The 27,663-nt window shown below is 46.1% G+C and overlaps 1 protein-coding gene across 1 annotated transcript; it reads right to left on the bottom strand.

Moving 5' to 3' along the window:
• Nucleotides 1-390: 390 nt before the first annotated feature.
• Nucleotides 391-27,276, bottom strand: eif2ak3 (eukaryotic translation initiation factor 2-alpha kinase 3). Its single transcript, XM_053433726.1, is given in 19 exon segments — nucleotides 391-608; nucleotides 1,346-1,408; nucleotides 2,083-2,184; nucleotides 2,298-2,474; nucleotides 4,100-4,273; nucleotides 4,784-5,261; nucleotides 5,263-5,346; nucleotides 5,447-5,596; nucleotides 5,711-5,833; nucleotides 7,214-7,326; nucleotides 8,028-8,257; nucleotides 8,355-8,477; nucleotides 8,780-8,905; nucleotides 8,998-9,166; nucleotides 9,262-9,529; nucleotides 9,676-9,806; nucleotides 9,906-10,100; nucleotides 17,406-17,535; nucleotides 27,137-27,276. Coding segments are annotated over 17 exon segments (2,874 nt in total). The 5' UTR covers nucleotides 10,086-10,100; nucleotides 17,406-17,535; nucleotides 27,137-27,276; the 3' UTR covers nucleotides 391-425.
• Between the last annotated feature and the right edge of the window lie 387 nt (nucleotides 27,277-27,663).

The raw sequence follows: 27,663 nt of genomic DNA, 5'->3' as shown, positions 1-27,663 counted from the left end.
AGGAGCTGGACTCATAAACTCTTCTGTTCTCTCTCATTATAAAAACACATAGGCAAAAAAAGATGGTCTTTTTTTTTTGGTCTCCCAAATCAGGCATATTTAGTGTCCGGAGCACTGGTTAGTGCTCACACCAGTGATCAGTCACCAGTAGAGAAGATGATCAAGCATCAAAAGGCCCCTTCGTAGTGTCCTCTTGGTTTTGATACCTGAGGTGTTGTGTGAGTGAGTGTTGAGAACAAGCAGCGTGTTGTGACCAGACCAGAATGCTGTTGCTGTAAAGCCACTGAGACGACCGTCCCAGAAAGTTTGTCGTGCTTCTAACGGGACTCAGTCTGAGGCGGTGTGCGATGGCAGGGGGGCTGAGGTGTTCTGCTTCGGGGGGACGGGGAGGGGGGGGGGGGGTTAGATATTGCGTGGTGGGATCTTCAGTTGGAGGACGACTGGCGTGAGGGGCGGCCCATGGACGAGGCGCTGTAGGTGCGGGAGCGCTGCCTGATGGCCATGCGGAACGGCGGCTCCAGCTCCTGGAAGAGAGGCGTCCCCGTGATGTCAGCCGCCTCGGGCCGCTCGCCGGGGCTCAGCGACAACATGCTGCGCACCATACTCAGCTGCACACACAGGAAGCACACAGCACAGTCAGGGCTTGGATTACAGTCGGGCTACAGCTCACATCATCATCCATTAGCTCAACTTGTTCACTTTGCATCAGGCTCATGTCGAACCAGTGCTAATTGTAAGAATAAACATTTCAACACACTATTTATATAATGGAATAACACATCAACACACGAAGCCACAGACGCACACAATCACCCACACACACACACTCAGAACGGACAGGGCATCTTAAAATAGACCAGCGTACAGCAAGTGAGGTGGGATACTGGGATAACGCAGACAGGGTGTTACCAGTTTTGCTTTGGGATTATGTTAATCTCATTACAAAGTTAACTGGTAAACAAGGTAATGAAAGAGCAACTGAACACTGGTCCAGAGACACTGGTCCAGAGACACTGGTCCAGAGACACTGGTCCAGAGACACTGGTCCAGTGCCTGGTGTGGTGATAAACACGCATCTGATTATTACTCGTTAAATTCAGATTTTATTTTCTGTGATTTAGAAGCACAATAATCCAGGTGCTTCTTAATTGGATTAGATTGAGCAGTTGTAACGATGGTGACGGCTCCTTTGAATCAGACAATATGAGGAGGAACTCTGTGGACGTGTGTTCACTTCCTGCAGCTTCTTCTCACGTCACACACACACACAAATAAAAACCCTCCTCGCTTGGTTTGGATGAAGTTTGTGTTCACAGCCACTAGGTGGCAGCAGCGGGCCACTCACCTCCTGCACGTTGTTTTTGGAGAAGACGTCAGGGAAGCGCAGCGCTCGCACCTCAGTCAGAGTCTGGAACAAACAGGACACGTGTAAACACCTGAGTGGAGCTAATGAGACGCAGGTCCTTTGTTATCGAGAGCACAACATCACACGGGGGGGGGGGGGGGGGGGGGAAGAGAAAATCTTCCATTTACAGGGACAATAGTGATTAAAGGGCAAATAAATTAATATATTATAAATGAAGAAACTGAGAGAAAAAATATACATAATTATAAAGTCTATAATATAAGTAAAAAAAAAAATAGGATATGTAGCAGGGGAATTATTTAATTTTATTCAAACTAGACCTGAAAATGATTCTTCAATAGTTCAGTTTGGCTAAATTTGACCATCTGCAAAAAAATTAATCCTCAAAACACACACTATTAATCTTGTATTTATTTAATTAATCTTTTTAAATGTTTCACTCTTCACCTCCTGTTTACACATTTTGCTCTGTTTACTGTCTGTTGTCCAAACTGATGCTTGATTATAGTCATTTAACAAGTGAAACAGAAAAGTAAAAGAAAACCTTTAAATTGATGATAACATGTGCCAGGAAGTTTTAAAAGCAGATTTAGACAGAAACATATCAGTATAACAACCCTATTAGGGATTAAATGAAACGGAGATGTTGACGAGCAGTTATGATGTGATGACGTTAGTGTGTGTGTGTGCGTTTGTTTGTGTGTTTGCTGACTCACCCTCACTCTCTCCATCTGCGTCCTGAACGGATAGAGCAGCTCAAACAGGATCAGACCCAGAGAGTAAATATCCACTTTGTGAGAGTACGAGTTTCCAGAGAGCTGCCGGGATGAAAAGGAAACATGATCAATTTACTTCACTCACTCATCAGAGAATGATTGTATCCAATTATTCTCTAATCCAGTTTCTACTGTAGATATGAATGTTCCCTCACCTGCTCTGGGCTCATGTAGAGCTTGGTGCCAACCTGCCCCGTGTGGCGGGTGAGGAGCGGTGCGGGCGTCAGGGCGCAGGGCTCCTCGTCATCCTCCTCCTCCTGCTCCATGGCCGTGACCAGGCCAAAGTCTCCCACCTTCACCACGTCGTCCATGGTGAAGAAGATGTTGGAGGGCTGGAGGACGGAGGGTGAGACGGGTCAAATATCAACTACATGAAGTCAGTTATTAGGTCATGGTATCAACAGGAACATGCATTAGTCACATTAATGGTGATTGAACACGTTTAAGTGTGTCCGAAGCAGATGGAGCTCAACGTGAGTGGGTCTATGTTCCTACAGGAGAGGACATTGTGTAACAAGAGGGACGGACAGACGTCAGGCGCTCCTGATAAGATGTTCAACTCAGAATGGAAAGGGAGGAGCTGACAGACCCACGGCTCTGGGCCTCTGTTTACCTCTTGCAACATGTGCATCAGTGTTAATTTTGGCAGCTATTTTTGATTTAGTCTTAGTCTTAGTCTTTTGATGAAAATGCATATTAGTTTTAGTCACCTTTTAGTCATTTTAATCCTTCTTAGTTTTAGTCTAGTTTTAGTCGACGAAAACAAATTACATTTTAGTCTAGTTTTAGTCACATTTTATAGCCACATTAAACTCCTTTTCTATAAAAACATATAGCTGCAGCCTAATAGCTTAAAAATATATATTTAATTTTAAATGTGAAAACAAAAAGGGAGAGCAGGTCAGACTGGAGCCGGACACAGAAACTGAACATCGGTACAAACCAACTGCAGCTTCTGCTCTGATGAAGAAGCTGAGGCGCTGATCTCTGAGCAGCTGAGACCAGAGAAACTCAGGTTTTCACTGTTTCCATAGTTAAGAAGCAGTCGGTCACTGAGAGGCTGCTCCACGAGAACGCGCTCTGCTTTCACTGTGTCTCTCTGAGCGAGTGCGCGAGGCGGGGGGCGGAGCTACGGACCGGAGCGCTATCTGGGGCGCACACACACACATACACAGACACACACACACACACACACTCGCCCGCTCCTGATACTTCATGACGGCCTGATACGATGATGTTTTAAAAATTATTGTGACTTAGTCAACCACCAACATTTTCGTCTCGTCTCGTTTCGTCAACGAAAATTAAAATAGATTTCGTCGTAGTTTTTATTTTCAAAGATTCGTTTTCGTTACGTCTTCGTCTCGTCTTCGTCATGGAAAAAAGGTCGTTAACGAATATATTTCGTCATAGTCTTCGTCAACGAAATTAACACTGATGTGCATGAGAAAGTCACTGAGGCTCAGAGCATTTCAAACCTTCACATCAGCACATTTGATTCAGAGCTGTGTCTGTTGCAGCGTGCAGAGAAATGACTCGAGTGTTTCAGTTCACACAATGAGACGTGTTAGTGTTGTGATAGACAGGAGGAGCTTCGATGCACATGAAGGATATTTAAGTTTAGAATGAGATTGGGCATCAGAAATTATACAAAGAGAATAAAATTACATCAAATTGAAGCTTCAGCCTGTTGCTAACAGTATTTATCTCCGTCTGCAAGCTGCCGGAGGTGATGTCATGTTTACAGGGATTGTAATTTACTGCTGAACGCTCGAGTGCGGAGATAAAACCATCTCTGCACCTCTGACGTCCCAGTATCTGGAGATCCCAGCGGCACAGTGTCAGCTCTCCTATTTACAATCTGGTGGCCAGCTGCCAGCGAAGGCCCCACGGTCGCGGGCACCGAGCCAAGTGGAAGATATATTGCAGTGGACAGTGTGCGTGTGCACATGTTCACCTTGAGGTCCCGGTGCATGAGCCCCTTGCTGTGCAGGAAGTCGACAGCCTCGGCGATCTGCAGGAAGATATCCAGACACTGGTTGTGCTCCCTCTGCTCCGGGAGGCAGCGCTGAGCCATCCAGTCCTTCAGGTTCTCCTTCCGACAGAGCTGCATCTGGATGTACAGGTACACCTGGAGGAGGGGGGGGGGGGGGGGGGGGGGACAGTGTGAGTGCAAACCTCTTATATGTGATACTCGTGGAATATTTCCAGAAGGAGGAGGGGGAGAAAAATGGGAAATCTCAAGAAGAGAATAAATAATTCAAATCAAATGTCAGTACTTTTAAATATTGTAGGTATTACCAGAAGGTGTAAGTCTTCATTAATGGTAAAAACGATCGAATACCTCAAATCTAATTTAATATTGCACATGCACATCATCTGTAGCTTCTAAAACGATTCTTGGAAATTTGAATTCTAGAAATCTCTGTATGTGGAATGTATATCTCCAGAATCATTCATCTTATCAGCTTTACACTTGACATGTTTATTATAAAGGGCCTGAGGAAGAGCAGTGTAGAATCTGGTGAGATCTGGACACGTGATACATTTAATATGAATATCTTAATTAAGGAGGAAGCAGTAAAACTGATCCCAGCACTGTGAAACCTTTGATACAAACTGCCCTGACTGACCAACCCACCTTGGGAGAGGGCTGGACTCGCTGAGTTAGAGGAGATGTAGGGAGAGCCAGGGTGAGTGAGGTTGGCCGAGGGGGGGAGGAAGAGGAGGGAGGGACGGATTCCCGTTGTCTGGTGTGTGAGGAAGACGAGCAGCTCTTGTCCGACAGCACGCCTGCACTGGTCACACCGGAAGTCACAGAGTCACCGGAGTCCGCCTCGGCGTCCCGGTCGCAGCCCGAGTCCTCGAACACTATGTCGAAGGAGGAGGAGGTGCAGTCGCTGGGGCCGCGTGGGGGGCACAGCTCGAAGGAGTGGGGGGTGTCGGAGGCGTCGGGGTCCGCCTGGCTGTCCCTCTCCGACATCAGGCTGTCGTGGCCCAGGAGCGGGTGGAAGGACAGGTCGATGGTGTCAACGCCGAAACCCACGGCTTCACCGGCGCTGCTGGAGAGGAGGGCGCGGGAATCAGTGGAGGACTCCAGAACGTCTCCTCCAGGCCCGGCCCGGGGAGACGGCGCTGGACACGGGCACTTTGACTGACAGCGCCTCCATGTGGTCGAGGAAGCTCATGGGCCAGTCGGTGGTACTAGAAGAACAAAAGAGTATTTGGTGCCGTTACAGAAACAATGAACACTTGCTGACCTGGTGCAAGGTTCAACCTGAGGACTTCATAAGATTAGACTCACCTGGCGTCTTTCAGCCACCGCTTGTCCATGTCCTCCTGCCAGCCCTCGGGGGGGCTCTCCTGCCAGGCGTTGAAGTAGCGGATGATTCCTGGATGCTCCAGCTTGGCCAGAGCCTTCACCTCCCGCATCACCTTCTCACGGGCAAGCTCCCTGACGGTTGAAAAGAAACATCTCAGGCTTGAATCAACATTCATGGAAACTTGAATACATGTTTTCCAGCAGTTGATTGTTTGATATAGAGGTGTGGTCAGCGTGAGCCGCTACCTGTTGGGCAGACGGATGCGTTTGATAGCGTAGTTGCAGTCGTCCACTTGGTTTCGGGCTTCGAACACAACACCGAACCCGCCGCGCCCGAGGCACTGCACCGGCTCAAAGTCAGTCAGGTACCTGGAGAGAGACATGATGGTCGTTAAGCAGAGAAGAATCAGACTGTGGCAGAGAAGAGCTGTGAGGATTTATCAAGTTTATCATGTGGTAAAACTTTGATATTACATTTTTACATTCGAAAAGTAATTTGGGGACAAACGTGACCAATTCAAAGTTACAATAAATTAATATTCATGTGTGGTTTTCTCAATCACACAACACCTATCACATTTTCCTAAAGGTTTCTGTAGAGACTGTACATGAGAAGTTGCTCTGGACATTTTCCATAACTTCTCCTCCAGCCTCAAAGTAAATATCACGTAGAAGAAACAGCTTTTGTCGAAGTGTTGCAAACAAAAACAAGTGTTGCAAACAAAAACATTGTTAACATTGATTTCTGCAACCTAATTTCTACATCACATGTTCTACTCAGGCTCCGCCCCTCTCAAGAATGTAAAGGACTTTTTCCTGTCCGACTCGGATAATCCTCAGCTGCCTTCTTCATATGTGAAAGACAAACTCTGGAAAATGTCAGGACACATTTTCCCAACACTTTACTGAGTACGTGTCCGAAAGCAGCTTTAGTTTTCTGCTAAGAGAGACGACAGGAAACTCTGCCTCCGTCCACTCGCTTCACTTCTTCCACACGCTGTTGAAGCTTCTCAGCTTCTCAGGGGATTGAAATCTGTCTTATCAGGAAGTGTGTGGGTGCATGTGATTCAGGCCGAGTGTGTCCTGATCTCTATCTCCCTCCTAATGATCCTGACTCATGCCAGTCACAGCTGCTGTAACAGCCATCGGTTTTATTTAGAGAACGCTCTTTGGCAAAAAGCCATGTGTATGGATTGCAGCAGCAGCAGCAGCTTTAAAAGGAAAGAGGGACGAGACGGATGTTTGATATTTTACGTTGCGTAAAAAGATGAGAAGTGAGATTTAATGAGATTCCTGCTCGTGTCTGGGAGAGTAAATCCACGTTAATTCACTGGTGAACGTAAACACGTGTGACGTCCATCAATCACACAACCAGGAGCCGAGTGGCAGCTCATGAATTATTCCCACTGATCGTATTTTGGTTTGCCCCAAGTTATGAAAAAACTTGGGACAATGTGCTGACAGTGATGTAAAGAGACACTCCGACCCCGTGGCAGATGCTGCTGGGCGGGGCGGGGGTCTGCGGGGGGGGGGCGAGGTCATTGTGATCTGATGGCAAACAGCTGACTCGTCCAATCATTCACGACCACGGCTCGTATCTGCTGCGGAGCTGGAAGAGCAGTGGCCGCCCTGGTAACAGCGCTGGGTGTGTAGCTCCACCTCTACAGAGTGACTTTGGAGTGAAGTTCTCCTGAGTCGTGACAAAACGGCTTCACACACATTCAGCTTCACGGCTTGTTGGCGACGTACCTGGACACGTAGTCACTGGAGCGGGGCTCCGTGGCCACCGGCTCCTTGGACTCAACCACCTCCAGGTCAAACTTGCTGTCCGTCTGGCACTGGGTCTCCGACTCTTTACGTTGCTTTGAGAGACAGACAACAGGAAAGAGTACGTTATTAAAAATGCATTTAGAAGGTATCTCAAGAAAACAGATACAGAAGTACAAGAAGTACAAGTATTCACACACCCTCCTCCTACCACTGAACATTTGAACATTTGCACTGCACTGCTATTTTTTTACTACTGTATTATCCCGCCTATAGTATATTCATATATTTTTATATGTTTATCTTGCTCATAGTTCTTATATCATACAATACCTGTTAATACTGTACTATTCCATATATATTTATTACTGTACATATCTATTTATTTACATTCCACTTTAAATACGCACAATACTCTTTTTTTGCACTTCTGGTTAGATGCTAAACTGCATTTCGTTGTACAAGTACTTTTACTGTGCAATGACAGTAAAGTTGAATCTAATCTTGAATCTAATCTAATTCAACTCCTCAGGACAAATCAGGTTGAATATTAAAGGAATTGTCTGTTTAGCTTTAAAAATCTAGAATCTTAAGTCATAAACAAACTTTATCACTTAAAATACTTTACGAGTATTTGCTTGTTGTGCTATTTATTTATTTAGACTCTGTTCACACCTGGTATTCATCTAATAAAGGTTTCATTCATCCTATGAGGAAAATGCCACTATGAGAAGGCAGTAATATTGCATGAAAAGCATAACCACCATCAGTCACATTGGTATCTCTGTGCTCTTACCCTCACGTAGGCCGGGGGGGCCGGCGGGTGGAAGAACTTGCGGACGATGTAGGTGGTGGCGACGATGCAGAAGATGATGGTGCCGATGATCTCCTTCCACCAGGGCAGCAGCAGCACGGGGTCCTTCCTCCGGCGGCTCTCAGCCCCGGCCACGTTTCCGTTGGTCAGGCTCACAGAGCTGTCGCGCTTCTCCCGGTAATGGCTGCCATACGGGAAGTAGTAGCCGTTATCTGCCAGGAGGAAAAAAAACACAGAAATAAGTCAGAAGAGGTTTTGGGGTTTTCCCTGGTTTACACTCTGCATGTTGGTCCGGTGTCAGGCTCTTACCGTATGGGTACTGAAGGATGGACAGGGCCCCGTTGCTGTACTCTTCATGGGAGAACTTGTCGTTATTCAGACACTTGTCGAATTCGTCGGAGCCGACCAGGGCGGGGGTGCGGGACGGGGAATCTGTGTCAAGGACAAGACGAAGAAGACGTTTGATCCGAGAAGAAAGACGGATCGATGTGGGGGGGGGGGGGGGGGATCTCAGGGTTGAACTTAAGACGGGCAAAGCTTTGATTGGGACGGAGACCGTGTCCTGGTGACTTCAAATATTTCTTTAGGGGGGGGGGGGGACACGGTTTCTCTAATGAGGTCAGTCTTTGGTCACTGTGCCGTGGGGGCACATGGCCTCACACACACACACACACACACACACACACTTTGGTGATTACACATTATAACTAGTGACTGAGGAGCTGCAGACTTACGGACTAGAGGCTTCCACTTGACAGTAGGCAGTGGAATTATATCGGTCCCCAACCCGATGGCTTTGGAGGGAAACTTTTCAGAGATCTTCACTGAGGACTGGAGATAGAGCTGTCCCTGGAACATCCCTGGTGAGAGAAGGGAAGAGGAGTTTCATGTGCGCAGATTTAAAAAGGGGGAACATCTTGTTTCTACACTGAGTGCACGTGTAGAAACTCACCTAAGTAGACACTAGACTCCGCAGCGCCCCTGGTGGCTTTCCCAGGATCGTCCTCATCGTCGTCCTCATCAATTTCTGACTGGCTGCTGTAGGCGGTGTCGTCGAACAGGTTGATCGGTGAGACCTTCCCTCCGCCCACCAGCCAGGCCGAGGCAATAGGTGTGCAGAACTACACAACACAGGCGACGCACAAGTTAGTGGATCTCCACAAAGAAGTTAAACACCAGTACATGTATTTAAAAAATAAGTTGGATCACATCTCACCTGATGCTCCCAGACCAGCTGACCATCAGGCCCAGTGCTGAAGGCCATGACCTTCCAATCGGGAACGGACACTTTGATGACCAGGTCCAGATTCTGGTTCTGTTTGTGCTGGTTCTCCGTGGGCTCCCTCTCTTTGGGTTCATCTATGATGACACGCTGACTCTCCCTCCAGCCGTCGCCACTCGCCACCTCCCCCTCCAGGAAGTTCATTCCAGACTGCGTCTCGGGAAGAAGCTTCAGCTCAAAGTTCCCGACACTAAAGTTCCACCTTGTAAAGAGAGAGAGAGAATTGAGCTGAAACAACTTCTTTTATTGTAATTTCCAAATGATTATGAGATTAATTTAATGGCTTCATTGCTCAGGTCGACTGACAATGACACTGATTGATTGATTGATTGATTGAATAAAACTCACTTCTCCATCCCTGATCGAGGCCTGATGGCTCTCACAGTCTTCTGAGTTCTCTGCAGCAGGAGCACGTCCTCCGACTCCGTCTCTTTCTCCCCCGACTGGCTGCATCCGACCGTGGAGCAGATGTACCGAAGCTGAAGAACAGCATTATGGTTTAGATCAGGTTGACTAGTTGGATGCACAGATGATTTCTGATTTCTTTACTACATGTTAATTGAAATGCTTTCACCGACCTTGCCGCTGTAGGCACCCAGGCCATAGGTGGTGAGGGATTTCCCCCCGACCAGAACCGTGTCCTCTCCGATACGGTAGGACGACTCCAGCAAGGACTCCACGCTGAAAGGCACTGCCTCCATACTCTCCCTGTCCCGGTTCCACTGGAACAAGGCACCGTCCAGTGAGGGGATGACCATCTTGTTGCCGAACACCTGCAGGAGCAGAATCGGATTAGCTTTATCTTTAATTAAGTTTATTAAATTAGTCGGAGAGGCCCAATGATTAGCTGATTAACTGAGTAAAATAACCTGCAACTCAGTCATTTTTTAGAAATTAAAATATATATATTTATATTCGTTCAGTCCTTCAGGTGAGTTTGTACTTTTCTCTGTTTTATGTCATAAAAAAGTGAAGGTTTGGATTTTGGACCCGACTATTTTATCAGTTGGCTGATAAGTACTGGCTGATATGAGCCTTTATATTGTCGTCATATAAAAGTCAAACGTTTTCATATCAGCACATAAGTATCAGAAATGGTTTTAATCCCCAATTTCATTATCGGCATTGGCCTCCAAACATCCATGTCAGTGGGATTCTACTTGAAAAGCATGAATGTTAATGTCTGAGAACTATCTGGCCAAGAAGTAAAAAAAAAAAACAGATGATACTTTACAACACCTGGGCTCAAACTACCGACCTGAACAGGCCTCAGATATACAGAAGATAAGGTGACATACTTTATAATCTACATCTCACAAAAGGGTCAAGTTGCTGAACAACATCATTCTCGACAAAACAACTGATTCTGAACCCAGTGTCTCCAGCCCGGTGCAGAAGCTGAACACACGCTGAGCTTGTAAGATCTTCCGCAGGTTTTCAGGCAATTGTTGGAAACACAAAAACACACTGTCCGACTCACATCGACCCACACACCAGCAGCAGCAGCGTTAGCCCCCCCCGCACACTGGGACTCAATCTACAGGCTTGGGACCATTACACAACTAAGAGCCCAACTAATTAACCTGGATCTTTATAAAAGTGTGCAACCGTGGTTAATGTGTGTGTGACCCTGCTTGTGTGTGTGTGTGTGTGTGTGTGTGATCAGGTGCTCACTGTAGGGAAGCAGCCAGGATGACATCATTTCTAAAACCCAGAGTCTAATCCTGATTTAACCTCCACAGCTTTAGCTCAGCAGGGGGTGGGGGGGGGGACAATTGCTTTCTTCCAGCACGTTAGCCACTGTTTTACAGATTGTGTGTGTGTGTCACCAAAAATCTGTTTCACTCCCTTGTTGAGGGACACATCAGGTGTTGCTGGGGTCGAACCGGTGACCAGTCAATCACCTTGTTAGGGGAATCCAATCAGACTCCATTAGGGTCAGGGTAGTGGCTTTGTGGGGGATTTGAACATGTCAGCGGGGAGCGAGCTGCTGGAATGATTTACTAGAGAGCACAGCCCAGACCAGAGGTGATGTCATCTTTTTGGACGGAGGGAGGGAGGGAAGATAAATTTAGCAAGTGAAAGGGGGAGGGGTTGACAACCACATCACACCATGCTGGTATGACTGAAGGGGGGGGTTGGGGTTAGAGGTTTAGAGAGGAACTTCTCAGAGAGTGAATGAGATGAGTCATCCAGCTCCTGACGTCTGAACCCATCCGGCTCAAAGACCAACACACACAGACACACACACACAAAGAGATGAATTAATTCCTCTGATCTACAACAGTAAGATATTCAGTCAATATTCAGACTATTGACCTAATTCTGATTAACACATTGTTTCCATTGGGATGTTTACATGAGCTGCTAATAGAATATTCCATCCATATTCATGTTTACATGTTACAGATCAAGGTGTGATTATGATTCACGTCAACATTAAGTCTTACAACTTGTTCACAATCAATCCTAGAACATGTCGTCAAGCAGTTGGTGACTGATGTACGTCGCTGCAGCTAAATTATGTAATTATGACATATACATGTTGACATAATGAGACTCAAATAGTCTTCATGTCTTCATTTGGTTATTGCTCATACGGAGGATGGCCAGATTCCGATTGAAGTGATCAGAAAGTGCTGTTTACATGAAATTGTCTTATTCAAACTATTTTCTTAATCTGGTTAATATCAGAATATCAATGTCCACGGAAACATGTCTAGAGTAAAACAGGACCCGGAGAAAAAAATAGCTAATTAAAAGAAATCCGACTTAAATGAAGGAGAAATTAATAATTCAAGATGTACATGTGCTGTTTCTTCAGCAGTTGACTTATATATAAATGCTATGACTTATTATTACTTCCTCCACATTGTATGAACATGAATCTAAAACAAATGTTTCTTTTAATGCCATTAAGACGAGGGCCATCTCAAACAAACCATGTTTTATCATTATCAATCATGTTTTAGGACTTTTGGCAAAGGAGCTGAAGAAGATTATGTAACCTACATTTCATTACCTTCTCATAAACCTGGTGTCTGCTGGGTTGATTTACCACCGTTAAAGTTAAGAGTATCCATGACGTTTATAGAGTTTATAACTCGCCATATCTAAGAAATTTATCTCCTTAAAATGGAAATCTGTTCTACTTATTTAATTGAGGTTATTTAAGATTTTTTAGCTGCTCTGCATTCGAGAAACAAACACTTTGAAGAGAAAGGATCTGTTTTAATGAAGATGTGGTCGCCCTCTCTACATGAAAACAACCCATCAAAGCAAATTAAAAAGGTAACCTTGATGAAAAGCAGATGAATATATGATCATTAGCCCCCCCCCCCCCCCCCCCCCCCCTCATTTGTGTTATGTCTTTGTCTGTTTGAATAAAACTGGTCTTTGTTTGTCCTGATCTGTTTCGTTGAGTTTCATATTTTTGTCTCATCTTCGGAAAAAAATAAAAAAATAAACGTGTTCCAAAACCAAACTTTCGAAGACTAACAAAATAAATTATTCAAAAGAGACGATCACTTAAAAAATTATTTTAAATGATTAAAAAAAGATAAACTGCTTTCTCAGCACAAATCTTCTCCTCGTGTCTTTCCTGGGCCTATTAATTTTTAATAACTATACACCAGACTCATTCAAGACTTCCTCTTTTTTCTTTTTTGAATGTGCTGACAAAAATATCCACTATCACCGGATATTTTTATGGAAGTGTTATTTTGAGGTAGAGTCGTCTGTTGGCTCCAGTGAGCATTGTTCTTAGGCACCAGTGCGTCACTGTGGGAGGTCAGTTTGTGGCTGAATACATTTTGTTTTGCACTTGTATGTCTGTTAAGTTCTTATTTATCCTCTTTTATTATTTCTGCTTTTAAAATGTTATTTTCTGCACATTATTTATTACCGGGGTTGATATGTTTTCATCCTCGTTCTTTTGTGTTCCTTGTTTGTCAGATTTAACAAAAAAAGAAAGTTAAGGTTTGGACATGGGCCAAGATGGAGCCGGACAAAAGGGGCAGATCCAGGATTTATTTTCAACTTCTCAACAATAATGTAGTGGTTGTGCGCAAATTTGTTCCAGCCTGATTGAAGTTAAAAGGGAGTGTTGGGCCTCGAGTGTGCGAGTTGTGTGCGAGTTGTGTGCGAGTTGTGTGCTCGCCTGAGTGCCTCTCTAGTCGTGGAGGCGTTCCTCCAAAGTCTTCCACTTGATGATCGTTTGGCGTTTCTAATCATGTCATTGTATTCTACCCTTGGGAAATGTGTGTGTGTGTGTGGGGGGGGGGGGGGGGACAGCAGTTGCAGTGTGTGTCTCTGTGTGTGTGTCTCCGTGTGTCTCTCTGTGTGTGTGTGTGTGTGTGTGTGTTGGTGCTGATGCTCCAGCGATCCTGTCAAACAGAGTCAGTTCTCACCCACGTCTAATGTGCCACTGTTGTTGGTCCACAAGGCTACAGCTCTACTTCAAGGTGGCAGACAGCGTGTGTGTGAGTGTTTCTGAGTGTGAGTGTGTGTGTTTGTGAGTGTGAGTGAATTATTAGAGAGAATCACTGGAGGTTTGAAGCACAAAAAACACAATCAAAACAAAATAAGAGCAACTATACATATCAATGTTGCTTTTATGAGTCTTATCTGTAAATGATATGTACATTATCTGCATATCACACTTTATACTGTCTCTATGTATATTAAAAGAACTGTATTATATATTTTCTCCATGTTGTTTTTATTTACTTGGCCAAATAAACCTGATTTAGATTCTGATAGGAGACTGATCTAATCGTGTGGGAGGAAAATGCCCATCTTGCCGTTTCCATTTCCTTCTCCCTGCCGGTTGAATAATTGCTTGTCACATTAGTCAGCGGCTCGTCAGCGTGCAGTGATCAATCAGGTTCTCTCCACATTCATTCAGACACGCTGCATGCCAGCAGACGTGCGCAGGTGTGTGTGTGTGTGTGTGTCGTGGCGTGAGCGAGTGTGTATTGTCTCTTATGTGATGACATCATCTTTGGAATGAAGCATTACCTCACCTCACTAATCACCCCCCCACTCTTCATCCCTTTAACCCCGCCCCCTTAGCATGACTCACTCCATATTGGCACAGAATTCCTCCATCTACCCCCCCCCACACACAAACCACCACCCACACAGAGACACCATTCACCCCCTCTCCAAACAACCCCGAGCGACTCTTGGCTTTTTGAAGTGATGGCTTCTTTTTCTGCAGACAAAGCTGTTTGTGGCTCTGCTGTCCCTCTTTTCACTGAAGACACACACACACACACACACACACTAACAGACACACCAACACACACACACTCCGGAGGATGCAGCAGGTGACTGGCTGCTTCCTCCCCGGCACGCCGAGGCCAGCCAATGGCACGGCGGCAGACCCCCATAGCCTCTAATCACCGAGCAGACTGGTGTCTCAGGGACTCGGCAAGCGCCAATGAGACCGTTTCCAAGTGCAGGGGAGGCATTGTGGGGGTAGGAGACAGGAGTGCCCCCCCCCCCCCCCCCCACCCACCCCACCCTCAGCAAAACATACCCAGCCACAGAAGGTTGCAGACAGGCATCCCAGGTTATGAGGGCAGAGAGGGCATTGCTGGGTTTAAAAATTACATAAAGTAACACAAACACACACACACACACGGAAGGAATCATAACAAATGACGTCACAGCAAGTCACTGGGTTCAGAGCTGACAGGCATCCCTCCATGTTTCACCTTATCAGACACACACACAGTCAGCATCGTCGGTCACAACACTAGAGGTTGACAGGAGGATGCTACACGTGTGTGTGTGTGTGTGTCTGTGTGAGTGTTTGTTTGTCAACAATCCACATGGATGTAAAGATGAGGAAAGCGTCTCAGACATTAAGTCAAAATTACTAAAATTCTGAAACTGTAATCAAGTACGGAGGTATGTTTTATTTGATTGATATTTTACTTTCACTTTCATTATCTAATAAAATAAACTAAGAGGGAGGTGAACTGATTTTAAAATCAGTGGCTTTAATAGGAGGATTATTTCTACTGAAGAGTGAAATGTAATAACTTGAAACTAATGGCATATGTGATATTTGTTTTATTTCGATTCCTTTCCTGAAGAGAATAGAACACAACGTACAAAACAAACCATCTCACCAAAACTCCAGGTCCCACATGTCAAGTGTGATAACTTGTATTTCAACAATTTGGTGCAAACTTCATATTCAAGGTCAAATGTAGCTTCTGACTCGATCTGTGCTGTATAAAGTATAAGAGCTTGGAGGAACCTTTAGGGGTTCTCCACATTAGAACCTCTGAGGACCCTGGAAACAAAAGGCTCATGAATTCTGATTTTTTTTTTTTTCCTGCATCCCGACCTCGTGGCTCAGAGCACAACAAGTCAGATGGGTTTTTACACACACACACACACACACACACACACACACACACACACACACACACACACACACACACACACACACACACACACACACACACACACACACACACACACACACACACACACACACACACACACACACACACACACACACACACACACACACACACACACACACACACACACACACACACACACACACACACCAGCTAGCAGCTGATATCTCAGTGATTACATCCCTCCTTCTAATTGTAGGTTTGCTGATCAGCTGCTGTGGAGCTGAGCTGAAAGGAAAACAAGACTTTTCAGGCTGATTGACAGATACTTGAGAACCACTTCACCCACTAATACCAGAGCTTTTAAATACTCAAATGAAATTCTTCCATAGTGAGTAAACTAAACAAAAAACACTCAATACTTAACACTCTTGCTGAGCAAAGCTTTTAAACCGTCCTTAAAAACAGTTTTGTCTGCGCTGCCAACAACTGATTCCAAAATCAATCAATCCACTTCTGTACAAAACAAAACAATATATATATATATATATATATATATATATATATATATATATATATATATATATATATATCACAACCATGAGCCTGGATCATTATTCTGGAAAAAAATCAAAACCTGTCAGAAGAAATTAAACTTAAACAGAAATCTCGACGCCACACAAACAAAGCAGACATGTCCTTATATAACAGAAGCAGCGAGTTCATTACACTTGTTCACTCTCAAACCAGCGCGGGCAAACTAAAATTAAACTGATATCAGCAGCCACCCAGACTCTCGTTAGTATCACAGGCTTCTTTTCCCCCCCCGAGGCGAAACTTTCAAGTGGAGTGAGTCCACATCAAAGTGAACCATGAGCACATCTCTAGTATTTATTTGGGCGAGCGGCGCTCTGGTCTCGCTCTGGGCTTCACTTCACTTCCAGCATGGCGGTGTGGGCGGTTTAAGCCTCTGTGTACATGCACACAGGCGAGGGTCTCGCTGTGCTCGTGTGTGTAAACCAGCACCTTCAACAAAGAGGATAATCCTCCAGGCGAAACAGCTACTCTCAGATTTGTGTGGGGGTGTACACCATGTCTGGAATGTATTATGTATGTATTTATGTTTGTGTGTGTGTGTGTGTGTGTGCACATGCCATGAATGTAAGCAACAGCAACCCTTGGTCGGCTGTTCAAAGTGCACAGAGTTCAATTGCTGGTCGACGGAGAGCGAGTCCGGAGGGACGGGGTTTGTTTTGAGACGAGGACGCGTCTTTAACTTCCCACTGACACGTCGAGACTCTGGAAGCTGAGTTCTTCATCCACTGGTAGAGGTTAATCTGCTGAACAGTGTCTGTTTGACTGGTTTAAGTGCCTGTGGTCGACTCTGGTGTTTATCAGATGAGGCTGATGTTGTTAGGCTTCATAAAAGTGACTGTTTTATTGTGTTGAATGTTGTTTTTTTACACTATTAACATGGAGGAGGCAGGGTTTGACTCATGCCATACTGCAGCCAGCCACCAGGGGGCGATCAAGACTCTTTGACTTCACTTTAGGGTAGCTGTCATGTCTTTCATTGTGATATAGGATGAACAGAAAGGGCATTAAATCTAAAATGTCCAACATGAGGTGTGTTTTGTTGATGTATGCACATTTCAGATGAATTTAAAAACACAGCAGAAACTTTGACGTTGGTTCTACCTCAGGTTTGCTGAGGCTGGAGGACACCAGGCACCCGGACCGGGCATCGAGATCCCACTGCTTCCTGCCCTGGTTGTGAGGGTCCAGAGCAGAGATGCGTCCATCCAGGGTACTGATGATCACAAGAGACCTGAGGGTAGAAGAGAAAGAGTTCAGCACACTCATCTGGAGGGGTATGCAGAAAGGGGTTTGTAAAAGCAGCAACGTGTATCAGCAGGTTGTCCTTTTTTTTTAACTTTGCAAATGTGCGCCTGTGTTATCCCTTAACGCCACTTTCCCAGTGGGGGGCTCGAGTCTAATGCCATCACAGATAAGACAGTAAAGGGCAGAGACGTGCGGTGGGGCAGATGTCGTCTTTCCCTCTCCAGTCTACCCTTGATTAGCGAGCAGGGTGACCTTCAACTGCAGCCGACAGCGCACCTGTGCCATGACAGACCTCATCCTTAAAGCAGGGATCACATCGGAGGATTGTTAAAACCTGACCAGACGTCCCACACACACACACGTATGTACGTAGAAAATACAGCAGGGACATGGGAGACCATATATTTTGAGTTGATAGTGAAACAAACAGGAATCCACCAAAATGCACCAGGTTCATTTAAGCTGCGATTTGGAAGGAGAAGACAAACAATGGCTGAAAGGCTGAATAAAGAGACAGATATAGATCTGATGGAGCGGATGGAATCTAGAATAAATAAACTTAAAACCCTCTAGGACAAAATTTAAGATCCAAACTAAGATCAAGAAGCAAAGCTGTGATACGTGCAAGGGTGAAATTATCTAAAAACTGATATCTTAGGTCTTTAACTCGGCCAGAAGGGTTATGTTTTTATGTTTATGATTAAACAAAAAAACTATGGATTTCCACGAAACTTGGCGGGAGGACGGGAAATGGACCAAGAGAGAAACTACTAAACTTTGAAGTGGATCTGTGGATAGCATTTGTTTTAAACAGAAAGATTTGATTTCTCAAAGATCTATTCATGGATCTTGATGATAATAAACAGGCACATATAGAAAGACTGCATCTACGAGTGTGTGCAGTTGGCTACAGCTTACATTCAGGGGACTGTTGGCCCTACAGTGTGTTATTCTAGATTTATAAATGTGAACTTAATGGCCATCCACCCTCTCCGGCAGAGACACAGGAGTCTGTAGCGCCTCAGGTCTGGAAGGAGCACACTGACTGTAATGGCAGATGGTAAGAGGGACTGTTAGGAGCACACAGGGGGACTTACCATGGTTACTTTTCTCAGGCTTGAATCTGTTATTACTGCCACAACATTACACTGAATTATATGTAAAAACCTTAAATAGATATTTCACGTGTCTTTTTATTTCCATGGATTCAGAGAGTGACATGTTCAATCAACGTGACAAGCGTGTTGTGAGTTTGGCTCAATGTGAATTAAATTGAACTGAACTGAAACATTGGCCTGACAGCACCTAAGATGACAGCTCATAAAAATACCATATCAGAAATGAATAAGAAAACAAAACCCTTCGGAGATCTTCTTCACTTTATTAAAGTTTTAAAAACACAGGCCTCGAGGATACAGTGAAATAAATGATATATATAATTCAGCCTTATAATAATGTAATGAACATATTTGAATACTACAAGCTGTTACATCTAAATAAAATGAATAGTATTCCACATATTTCATTCAGAGGCATTAATGACCAAGAAAGAACGAGCGGCTAAAAATATGAGGAGGTAAAAACATGCAGGGGGTGACAGCTGATCTACGAGCTGCTCATTCCTCACAACCCTCAACCTTTAGAGAATTAAAAACTATTGTAGAGATCGGTTTTTTAATATTTCTCCTCCCGTTTCGAGGGTTTTCCCCAAGAATAATGTATTCCAGTTGTATATGCCCACACAGCAGGTTCTGTAAACATTCCCCCTCTTACACGGAGTAACTCCAGGCTACAAAACAGCCCAGATGAAGGAATCAAGACTGAGTTACTCCGAGGGCTTCTGCCGCATTGCCTGTCAGTCAGGTCCCGACTGGGCGCTGGCAGGGGCCACCTCCTGACTATGGATTTGTATCTGTCTGGAGAAGATGCTGTCAACTGGGCTTTTAGCTTTATTTAACCAGCGAGGGTCTGCTGAGCACACACACGCCGCCGGGCACATCCTGCCTCACATCCACACAGCTGGGACCCAAGTTTCCCTCTGTTGGCCACTGGGGCATATGGGCTTTAACTGCCTCCCTCGAGGGCAACAAGGCAGCCGCGGCGGAGGGAAGAAGAAGAAATGTTTAACTTGTTTGTTTCCCGGCTCGGACCGAAAAATAAAAATAGGGGCAATTCAGACAAATGACGCCTCTCCACAGCCTCTGTTACTGTTGTGTATTTAATATAAGCATCAACAGCACCATCCATCATTCAGACGGAGCAGGTGAATTGCTATCGACAAGCTGTAATCCCTATCGATTCCACCTATCGAACATTCCTCCGTCACGGGGGGGAAGGAGCGTGTTCGAGGATGTTTAAGCCTTAGGACAACTAAGAAATGGATTGTTTCAGAGGGGGCAAATCAATTTTAGGAAGGATTCTCTGATGTTTCACTTCAGACACAGACACATGCACCCGCTGCCTCTGGACCAGCTCGCTGTTTCATCTCAACTGGCGCTGCAAGTTTGAATAAAAATGCAAATAGGATCACTTAAGAGTAATGAGCCATGTGTCTTTCAGCCTCATCAAAGCCAAGATTATCTCCCCAAATCTGCTCTGAGCGTTATCAGCCACTAGCGCTGGAGTACAGAGCGCTAAAAGAAAAACATTGTTGTTCCTCTCGGCAGCCAATAGAAACACAGCGCCGGAGCCCGCTCTCACCCACCTGATTGGCTGCCAGACCCTGCCAAAAATATTAGGCTGATTGGTTGTTGCTAAGCAGGCAGCTCTGTGAGAGGGTGGGAGCTTTTGGCGGCCTTCTCCGGGACCGGCCCTGCCCCCCCTCCCTCCGAGTCACGCTGCCAATGTGGAAAAGAGGAAGAAGAAGAAGAAGAAGTCTCTGAGAGCATCGGGTTCAACTTCAGAGACGTAAAAGGAGGAGAGCGAGAGATAGTGGGATTTCATTCTGAAACGAGTGATCAAAGCTTTCCGTGGACTCTTTGTTCTCCAGATAAAGGATCAGGAGGAGGAGAGAGAGAGGGGTGGGGGGGGTCCACACATGGTTGTACAACTTAGGCACTTTAATGATAATGGAGAGAAAAGAGCAGCGGAGGCGAGGAGGGGGCGAGGAGGAGGGGGGAGGAGTAGCAACAACAAAAAAATACAACTGATCCCATCAATAAACACAACCCAAACAAAACACACAGCCCCACTGTATCATTTACAAATGGAGGCAATTTATTTTTTTCCATGGCTGAGCCCCGAGACGCCGCTGCTCTGCTCATCACCAAAGGGAGAACACGCCGCCTGTGGGGCTGCTGCCGCCGACTGAGGCCTGTCGGCCGGGGGGGGGGGGGGGGGGACGCTGAGAGAGACGTCGGAGGACAGGATGAAGAGCAAGAAAGAGTGAGAGCAGAGCGGCGGCCGACAGACTGAGGGTTGTTAGGGTCCTCGCCTGTTGTTCTGTCAAAAGTGTCACAACAGTGGCGAGTGTTTCTTCAATCACTAAGTATATGGAGGAGCAGGGAGCCAATTAGCTGCTCTCTCACCAGACCCTCTCCTCCTCGGAGACTCTCCGCCTCAGTCTGCACACACCGGCATAACCGAGCTGCTGGTAAACACACTCCATTGAAAGAAACAACCAGGATGTTTACACAGGGTCGAGTCTCCGAGGAGCCGTAGCCGCCGAGCCGGGCCAATCGCAAAGGGGCTGCAACGTCCCGGCAGCCAATGGGAGCGCTGTTTTTCTCCCCACTCGGCCAATGGGCGGGTGGCTGTGCAGACGATGAGCCAACGGTAGGGCAGAGCTGCCTGTAACCATGCAACAGCGAGTGTGGAGTTCTGCTGCCGCTCAGCTTCACCGTGCAGCCATGGAGAGGCAGAACAAAAATATGAGAGCATGGGGAGCACGTGGTGTGAAAGTTATGGATGCAGCTCTGAGCCGGCCGCACCCAGCACCACCAGCAGCTGAACCAGCTGCACCAGCAGGAGGAGGGGAAAACAAGTCAAGTGCATTCCTTTAAACTGTGCACGGGACACAAAGTGGAGGTTTTATATATTAAATGTAATATTATTATTCATCCTGAATTCAGTTTTTGCAACCTGGTCACAGTGACAATAAAACAAACAGACACTGAACAAGTTTTAAAACCTTCCACATTAAACCTTTCAGTTTAATCCCTTTACTCAGTGCAGGATTAAGAGTTAACAACACAGAAAACAAGGGCTGAACTCCTTTTCTTTGGCAAACACCAGTCTGCTCCTGTGTGCTTACTTTAGATAAACACTCACAATGCGACCAGATTCCATAGACCTAAAGGGTTTTACACTGGTGACTGACAAGGTAGCAGTGAGTCAGTTAAAGCCATTAAAGCCTAAAGAGACATTGATAATCACAGAGGACATAACTCCGGCACTCAACCGCAGATTAATGTCACTTGAAGGTTTATGCCACTGTCCTCTGAACCTGTTGAGTTAACAAGTGATATTTGATTAGGTCTTAGTGGCCACGGTTAAAGGCTGAGTGCTGAGGACGTCTGCTCCCACGTCCACCTCACACCCGTCAGGGTCGCTGCAGCAGAGCGCACAAGGTGTGGTTAAGAGAAAAAAAACAACACTCTTCATTTAAAGGCATTGCCATCTCTCTCTCTCCCCCCTCCTCCTCTCGCTCTCTCTCTCTCTCCCCCATTCTCCAACTCACATGTGGTAAAATCCAAACTCTATGGCGCCACATCCCTGACAGCCAGCGATTGGCCAGACTGCAGCTCGGATCCGAGGATCTCATTCGATGTTGCTAAGCAGTGAGGAGCCATCCGGAGTGAAAACAAGACAGCGTGGTCCTGCAAACTAGAAGCTAACTCCTCGTTCTCCACCTCCCCCCCCTCCCTCCCTCTCCTCCCCTCCCTCTCTCGGAGTAGCCCACCTTTCTGCTTCTGCCCCACCCATACTGCAGTGCTGCAGGATGTGTCCTGCCGACTTACCAAAACAACCAGCGACCTAATAAAATCACAACTACTGATAATTATATTCAAATCCAGACACATTTATGATCAGCAGGTTATGAAACAACCTGTCAAATACATGTTAACCTCGTCTGTAACCCAGAAGTGCACAGAAAGTCCCTAAAGGTCATCACACCCAAACTTCTTTACACCAAACAATAACATATATATATTTTTTAACAACAACAACAACGTGAGAAGATATTGAGTATGAGCATAAAAAATAAAAAACGCCAGATAAAACATAGTTACGTAAAAAGGTAAAACACAAAGAGGATAAATATGTTAAATGAGATTAAATGGGTTTATTCAAAGTGACTCTTTAGTTTTACACTCAGATCAAACATTTCCCTGCACCAGGTCTTGAGAACTAGGTTTGAAGTGCTCAATTAGAACTTCCCAGAGGGAGTTCAATCAACTTCATCTTGACCTGTTATTTTGGGGACAGTTTCTATTAATAAAACCCACAACATCTCCCTGCCTGGTTACAGGGAGCCGCCGACTGAGACAAAGTGAGGAGGGTGGCAAAAAATAAAAAAAGAGAAAAACAAGGAAACGATCTCTCCCCTCCCAAAAAAAAAAAGACTAACTCCTCCTCCCTCTTCACCCAACTATAGCCAGACCCATGCGGCCACCAACTCAAATTCTGAACACTAGCCCGTCTCTCCGACGCCATTGGCCAACAAGTTGCCCGGCTCGGCCGATTGGCTGTTGCTAAGCAGTAGGCTGGTGGGAGCCAGCCCGGCGGCCCAGAAGAGCTGTTGCCCCTGCAGGGCTCCGGGGAGGTGGGGGGGGGGGTACAAAGGGTGGGGTGGGTTGGTGATGGTGGGGGGGGGGGGGGTTGCAAGTTCAAACAAAGATGCTGTCCTCTCTCCTCTCACCTCCAAGTGATCCCTGAGGTGACGGAGGCCCCGATGGAGCGCGAGCTGGTGGAGCATCAAACCCCGGCAGCTCCGTCACTTATGATTCCCACACTCACACACACACACACTCACACTCACACACTCACACACACACACAGACAGATGTAAACACCAATCCTCCGGAGCGCCGTTTGCAACGTATAGACGGCAGAGTTAAAAGTGAGGCGACAGGCATCAGCCGACATAACAGCAGCTCGCGTCAGAATCCCAAGGACGGATCAAAGCCAACATCTAGAATATTTATAGATGACAGGATACAGGGGCGGAGGAGGGAACAGGAATATTAAAAAAAGAAAGAAAGAAAGAAAGAAATCAAAACAGCTGCAACTGACAGAAACCCAAAACACGTTGACATCTGAGAGGAGACTGGTTTTCAAGCTGTCCACAGGAAGTGTTTTCAAGAGTCTGCGTTTGATTTGCTCCACAAGATCTCATTTGGAAGAAAATAAGAAAAGGGGCCGTCGCTTCACTTAGAAATGAATCACACAAACACACACATGTAGTGTGATCAAGGGTGTGTTAACCTCATTCCGGTCACTGGGTGGCTCTTATCACAGGAGCTGCTGCGGTGAACTTGGTAAACAGCAGCATTGTAAGGGTCACAAAAGGAACTGGGGATATGTTTTCCAAAAAAAAGACTGAACTCATTATCTGGAAGAAGTGAGGATGAAGTGAAAGCTGAGTTTCGTTGAGTTGTATCACTCGTTTTCAAATCTCCCATTTGTTTGCTTTGCGCAGGTCGTGCTGCTGAGGGAGAGAAACTGAACAGATGTTTGTTTTCCTCTTGTTGTAAATGTGCTTTCTGACATTTAGGAAGTATTTTTGTACATTTAAATTGGTCCAATTTTTGAAAAAGGGAGTGGACGCACCTAAATCCAGTCTCGTTGCTTGTGAGATTTCTAAAGTTCAACAACAATCCTCCTGACAGATGGATGGAAACAGAGCGTGGAGAGGAGTGTGTACTCAGGGGGGGGGGCCGACGCTAATGTGTACGTGTGAAGGTAAAGGAAGAGAGAGAGCATCGGGGACGGTAAAGAAAGAATAAGAAAAGAGCGAGAGACAATAAATCCAATAAAGAGACAATTAAAACACAGACAGAAGGACAAGGTGTGATTTTTAAATCTGTGAGAAAAACAAAAACCTCGAGTTCATAATTTTCTTATTTCAGCGACAAATCTTTGTTGTTGTTTTACACACCGGCTTTTTTAATGAATAATTCACCTTCCTCCCGAGCTACTTGTTAATTCTTTATCTCAATGACTTCTACATATCAGAGCGACTGTTTGTTTTTGTGCTGGTGTGCAAGTTCCCGCTCTGCTCTGTGTGGCAGCTTGTGAGAAGTAACACCGAGTAAAGAATATCAATATTTATCCGGTTTTAAACCCAAAAACTAAAACAAGGGGAATCATTTAAACTTTGAATTATTTATAATTGATTAATTAACCCCCAAAAGTGATTGAAGTAAGATGTTTTAAAGCCAATAAATTGTGATAAACAGAGTGAGGATGGAAGAAGGACAAGAGAAAGTCAGGGATGCAAATGGACAGACGCAGCATAGAGTGACAGACACGTGTAGATATATATATATATATATATATATTTATTTATACACAGCATAGGAACAGACGCAGAGAGCGAGCGGTGGCAGGGTGTGACCAGCAGCAGGACCACTGCTCCCGAGCTCTCCTGCTGCAGATGAGGTGGCCGGCCGGGGGAATTGTCCGCTTCCCTCAGAGCTGTAACCTCTCCGCTAATTACTTGTGATTTCTTGTTGATACCGTGCTGCAGACGACAGGTAGGGAACCTAATCCTCCTTCAAGTCTGTGACCTTGGTGGTGAAATGACAACATGCACAACAACTCCTCCTCCTCTGAGCTTGATGGCATCTCAACTAAGAGCCGACCTGATGTTTAAGGGGGTCGTGAGGAAGCTTTAAATGGAGCTTGTTACCACCAAGCAGCTCCAGAATCAGCAAGTTTCAAGTATTATGATAAGAAACGGCCCCAAAAACCTTCAAAAAGGGATCAAGTCTAACAATGTTTTCAATTTCACGCTGCACTTTGATCCGGCTCCCTCTCGCAGAGCAGACGGCTCGTTTAGAAGACTACACACAGAATAATTTAGAGAGGGGGTCTGACGTGCTCCGACAAGGAGAGGCACTGAAATAACAATGATCCAAGACGCCGGGCAGGAGTTGATACACACGTGTTGTGTAGTAAAAGAGAATAACACGGCCGAGAGAAAGAGCATCAGGAGGAACCCACTGCGCCAAACATCTGAGGTGGGCGTCAAACCTGTTTACCAAGGAAGACAGAATCAATGCTCTGCCCTCTGCGCCAAGAACCTGCTTCTCACTTCAGCAGCAGCTCCTCGTCCAGGAGGGGTCAGAGAAACTTTTGATGAGCAGCCTCCTGGAGAAGCTCCCAGCAGAATGACCCGGCCACGTTTCAGTTGTTCTCCAGGTTTGTAGTAAACAGAGCACAGGTTTGATTTTAATCTACAACGAGTGAAAAAGAGAATTCCCACTGATTGGCTAAACCACAACACTTTAACAGAAACCAGCACGGAGGCAGCCTCACAACATGTGGAGCCAAACAACACACTCACAACTTTAAAAGACCACTTTAAACCCCCTGCATGTTCACAGACTGACTGTATGTGAACTGGACTTGTCTCTACTCATGTCTCTGAGGACAGGAGGACAAGGGGGGGGGGGGGGGGTCACTGATCAGGAGACGACGGCATGTGTGTGTTGTCAAGTGACGAGGAATGTTCCATTCATGCAGTGATTTGCACGGCGGTGGAAACAAAGCTGTCACATCCGAGTCTCAGCTGACACCGGTTTGTTTGCCACATGACGTGAACCCACGGCTGTTCTCGGATCAGTGGACTGAACGCTGACAGAACAGGATTTGATTGTAACGTCACCTCCGAGTGACAACACACACAAACGGTTTTAATATCAACAACAACACGGTTCAGTTCCTGTCACGTGTGTTTTCACTGTGGAAACTTTGACTCTCAAAACTTTCTGTTCTGCTCTGAAATGCTGAGCAGAGGCAATAACAAGAATAAAATAATCTTCGGAAAGTACCATGGCTTCCAGACTTTGATTATTTTATTATTTCAATATTGTTTATGAGAATCATTCAAATTTTGTCCTTTACCTCTTTGATATTTCTAACTGTTATTCCATTGTGTTACAGGAAATCTAGAAATAACAAAACAATTTGGAAATAAGGTCAAATTAATTTGAAAGAATATGAAACACTAATACTTTGATATCACAACTGCGTCCATTATCGGACACTAATTTGGTCTTGGACATGTCCTCACGTGTCCCGCAACACTTGGTGAGCACCGCCAGCAGGTGGCCTGAGGAAATGTGCGTTTAAATGCGGGGCTTTTGCGGGAGAGGGGGGGTGGGGGGGGCGGGGGTCAAGTGACCGCATCCAAAACAAGTTGAAAGTGTCAGAGGGTTCGAGTCCGAGCTTCTGACACAGAGAACCGCTCGTTACTTCGAACTGAGAAAAGTTTTTAAAGCTTTTAGATCTAAGTCAAAGACTCGAGCTTCTAAAACTTTTCTCGGGGGGGGGCGGGCTACCTGCTGTCCGATAACGGATGCCTAGCAGCTAGCTCCAGTCACACCTCACACGCTGCACATCTCTCAAACAGAGGCAGTTACCTGGTCGGCGGGATGTTTCCGTTACTTTCCCCGTAGCTTTCCTCCGCCTCCCCGGTGGACCCGGTGGACCCGGTGGACCCGGTGTCCTCGTCCTCCACCACAACGTCCGAGGCAGTGCCGGGGCCGCCTATGTTCTCCAAGGCGCGCTCCATGCCACCATGCTCCGCCGGGGTCGAGGCCGGCGGCGGCTCCCAGCGGACGGCGGAGCCCCGAGCAGCCGGCGGCGGCGGGAGGGAGCTGCCGAGCGGGAGCAGCGGGCGGAGCAGCAGCAGCAGGAGCAGCAGCGGCAGCGGCGGGGAGACGCTCACGGGTCCAGAGAGAAGCCCCCGTTCCATTTGTAAGGAGCCTGGCACATCAGTGAAGCCGGGGGGGGGCGTCACATGCCGGGGGCCCGCGGAGGAGACGTGTTCAACTTCCACACGGAGCCGGAGGAGACGAGTCGAGGCGCCGCGGCCGAGGAGCAGGAGACGCGTCAGGTAAACATCAACAGCCGCTGGGACTCCATGTTGATCCTTTTATACCTCACG

Source organism: Pleuronectes platessa, chromosome 11, assembly GCF_947347685.1.
Source record: "Pleuronectes platessa chromosome 11, fPlePla1.1, whole genome shotgun sequence".
Classification (NCBI taxonomy): Eukaryota; Metazoa; Chordata; class Actinopteri; order Pleuronectiformes; family Pleuronectidae; genus Pleuronectes; species Pleuronectes platessa.
Note: the sequence above shows the minus strand (reverse complement) of the source record. Positions and strands in the feature narration are given on the sequence as shown.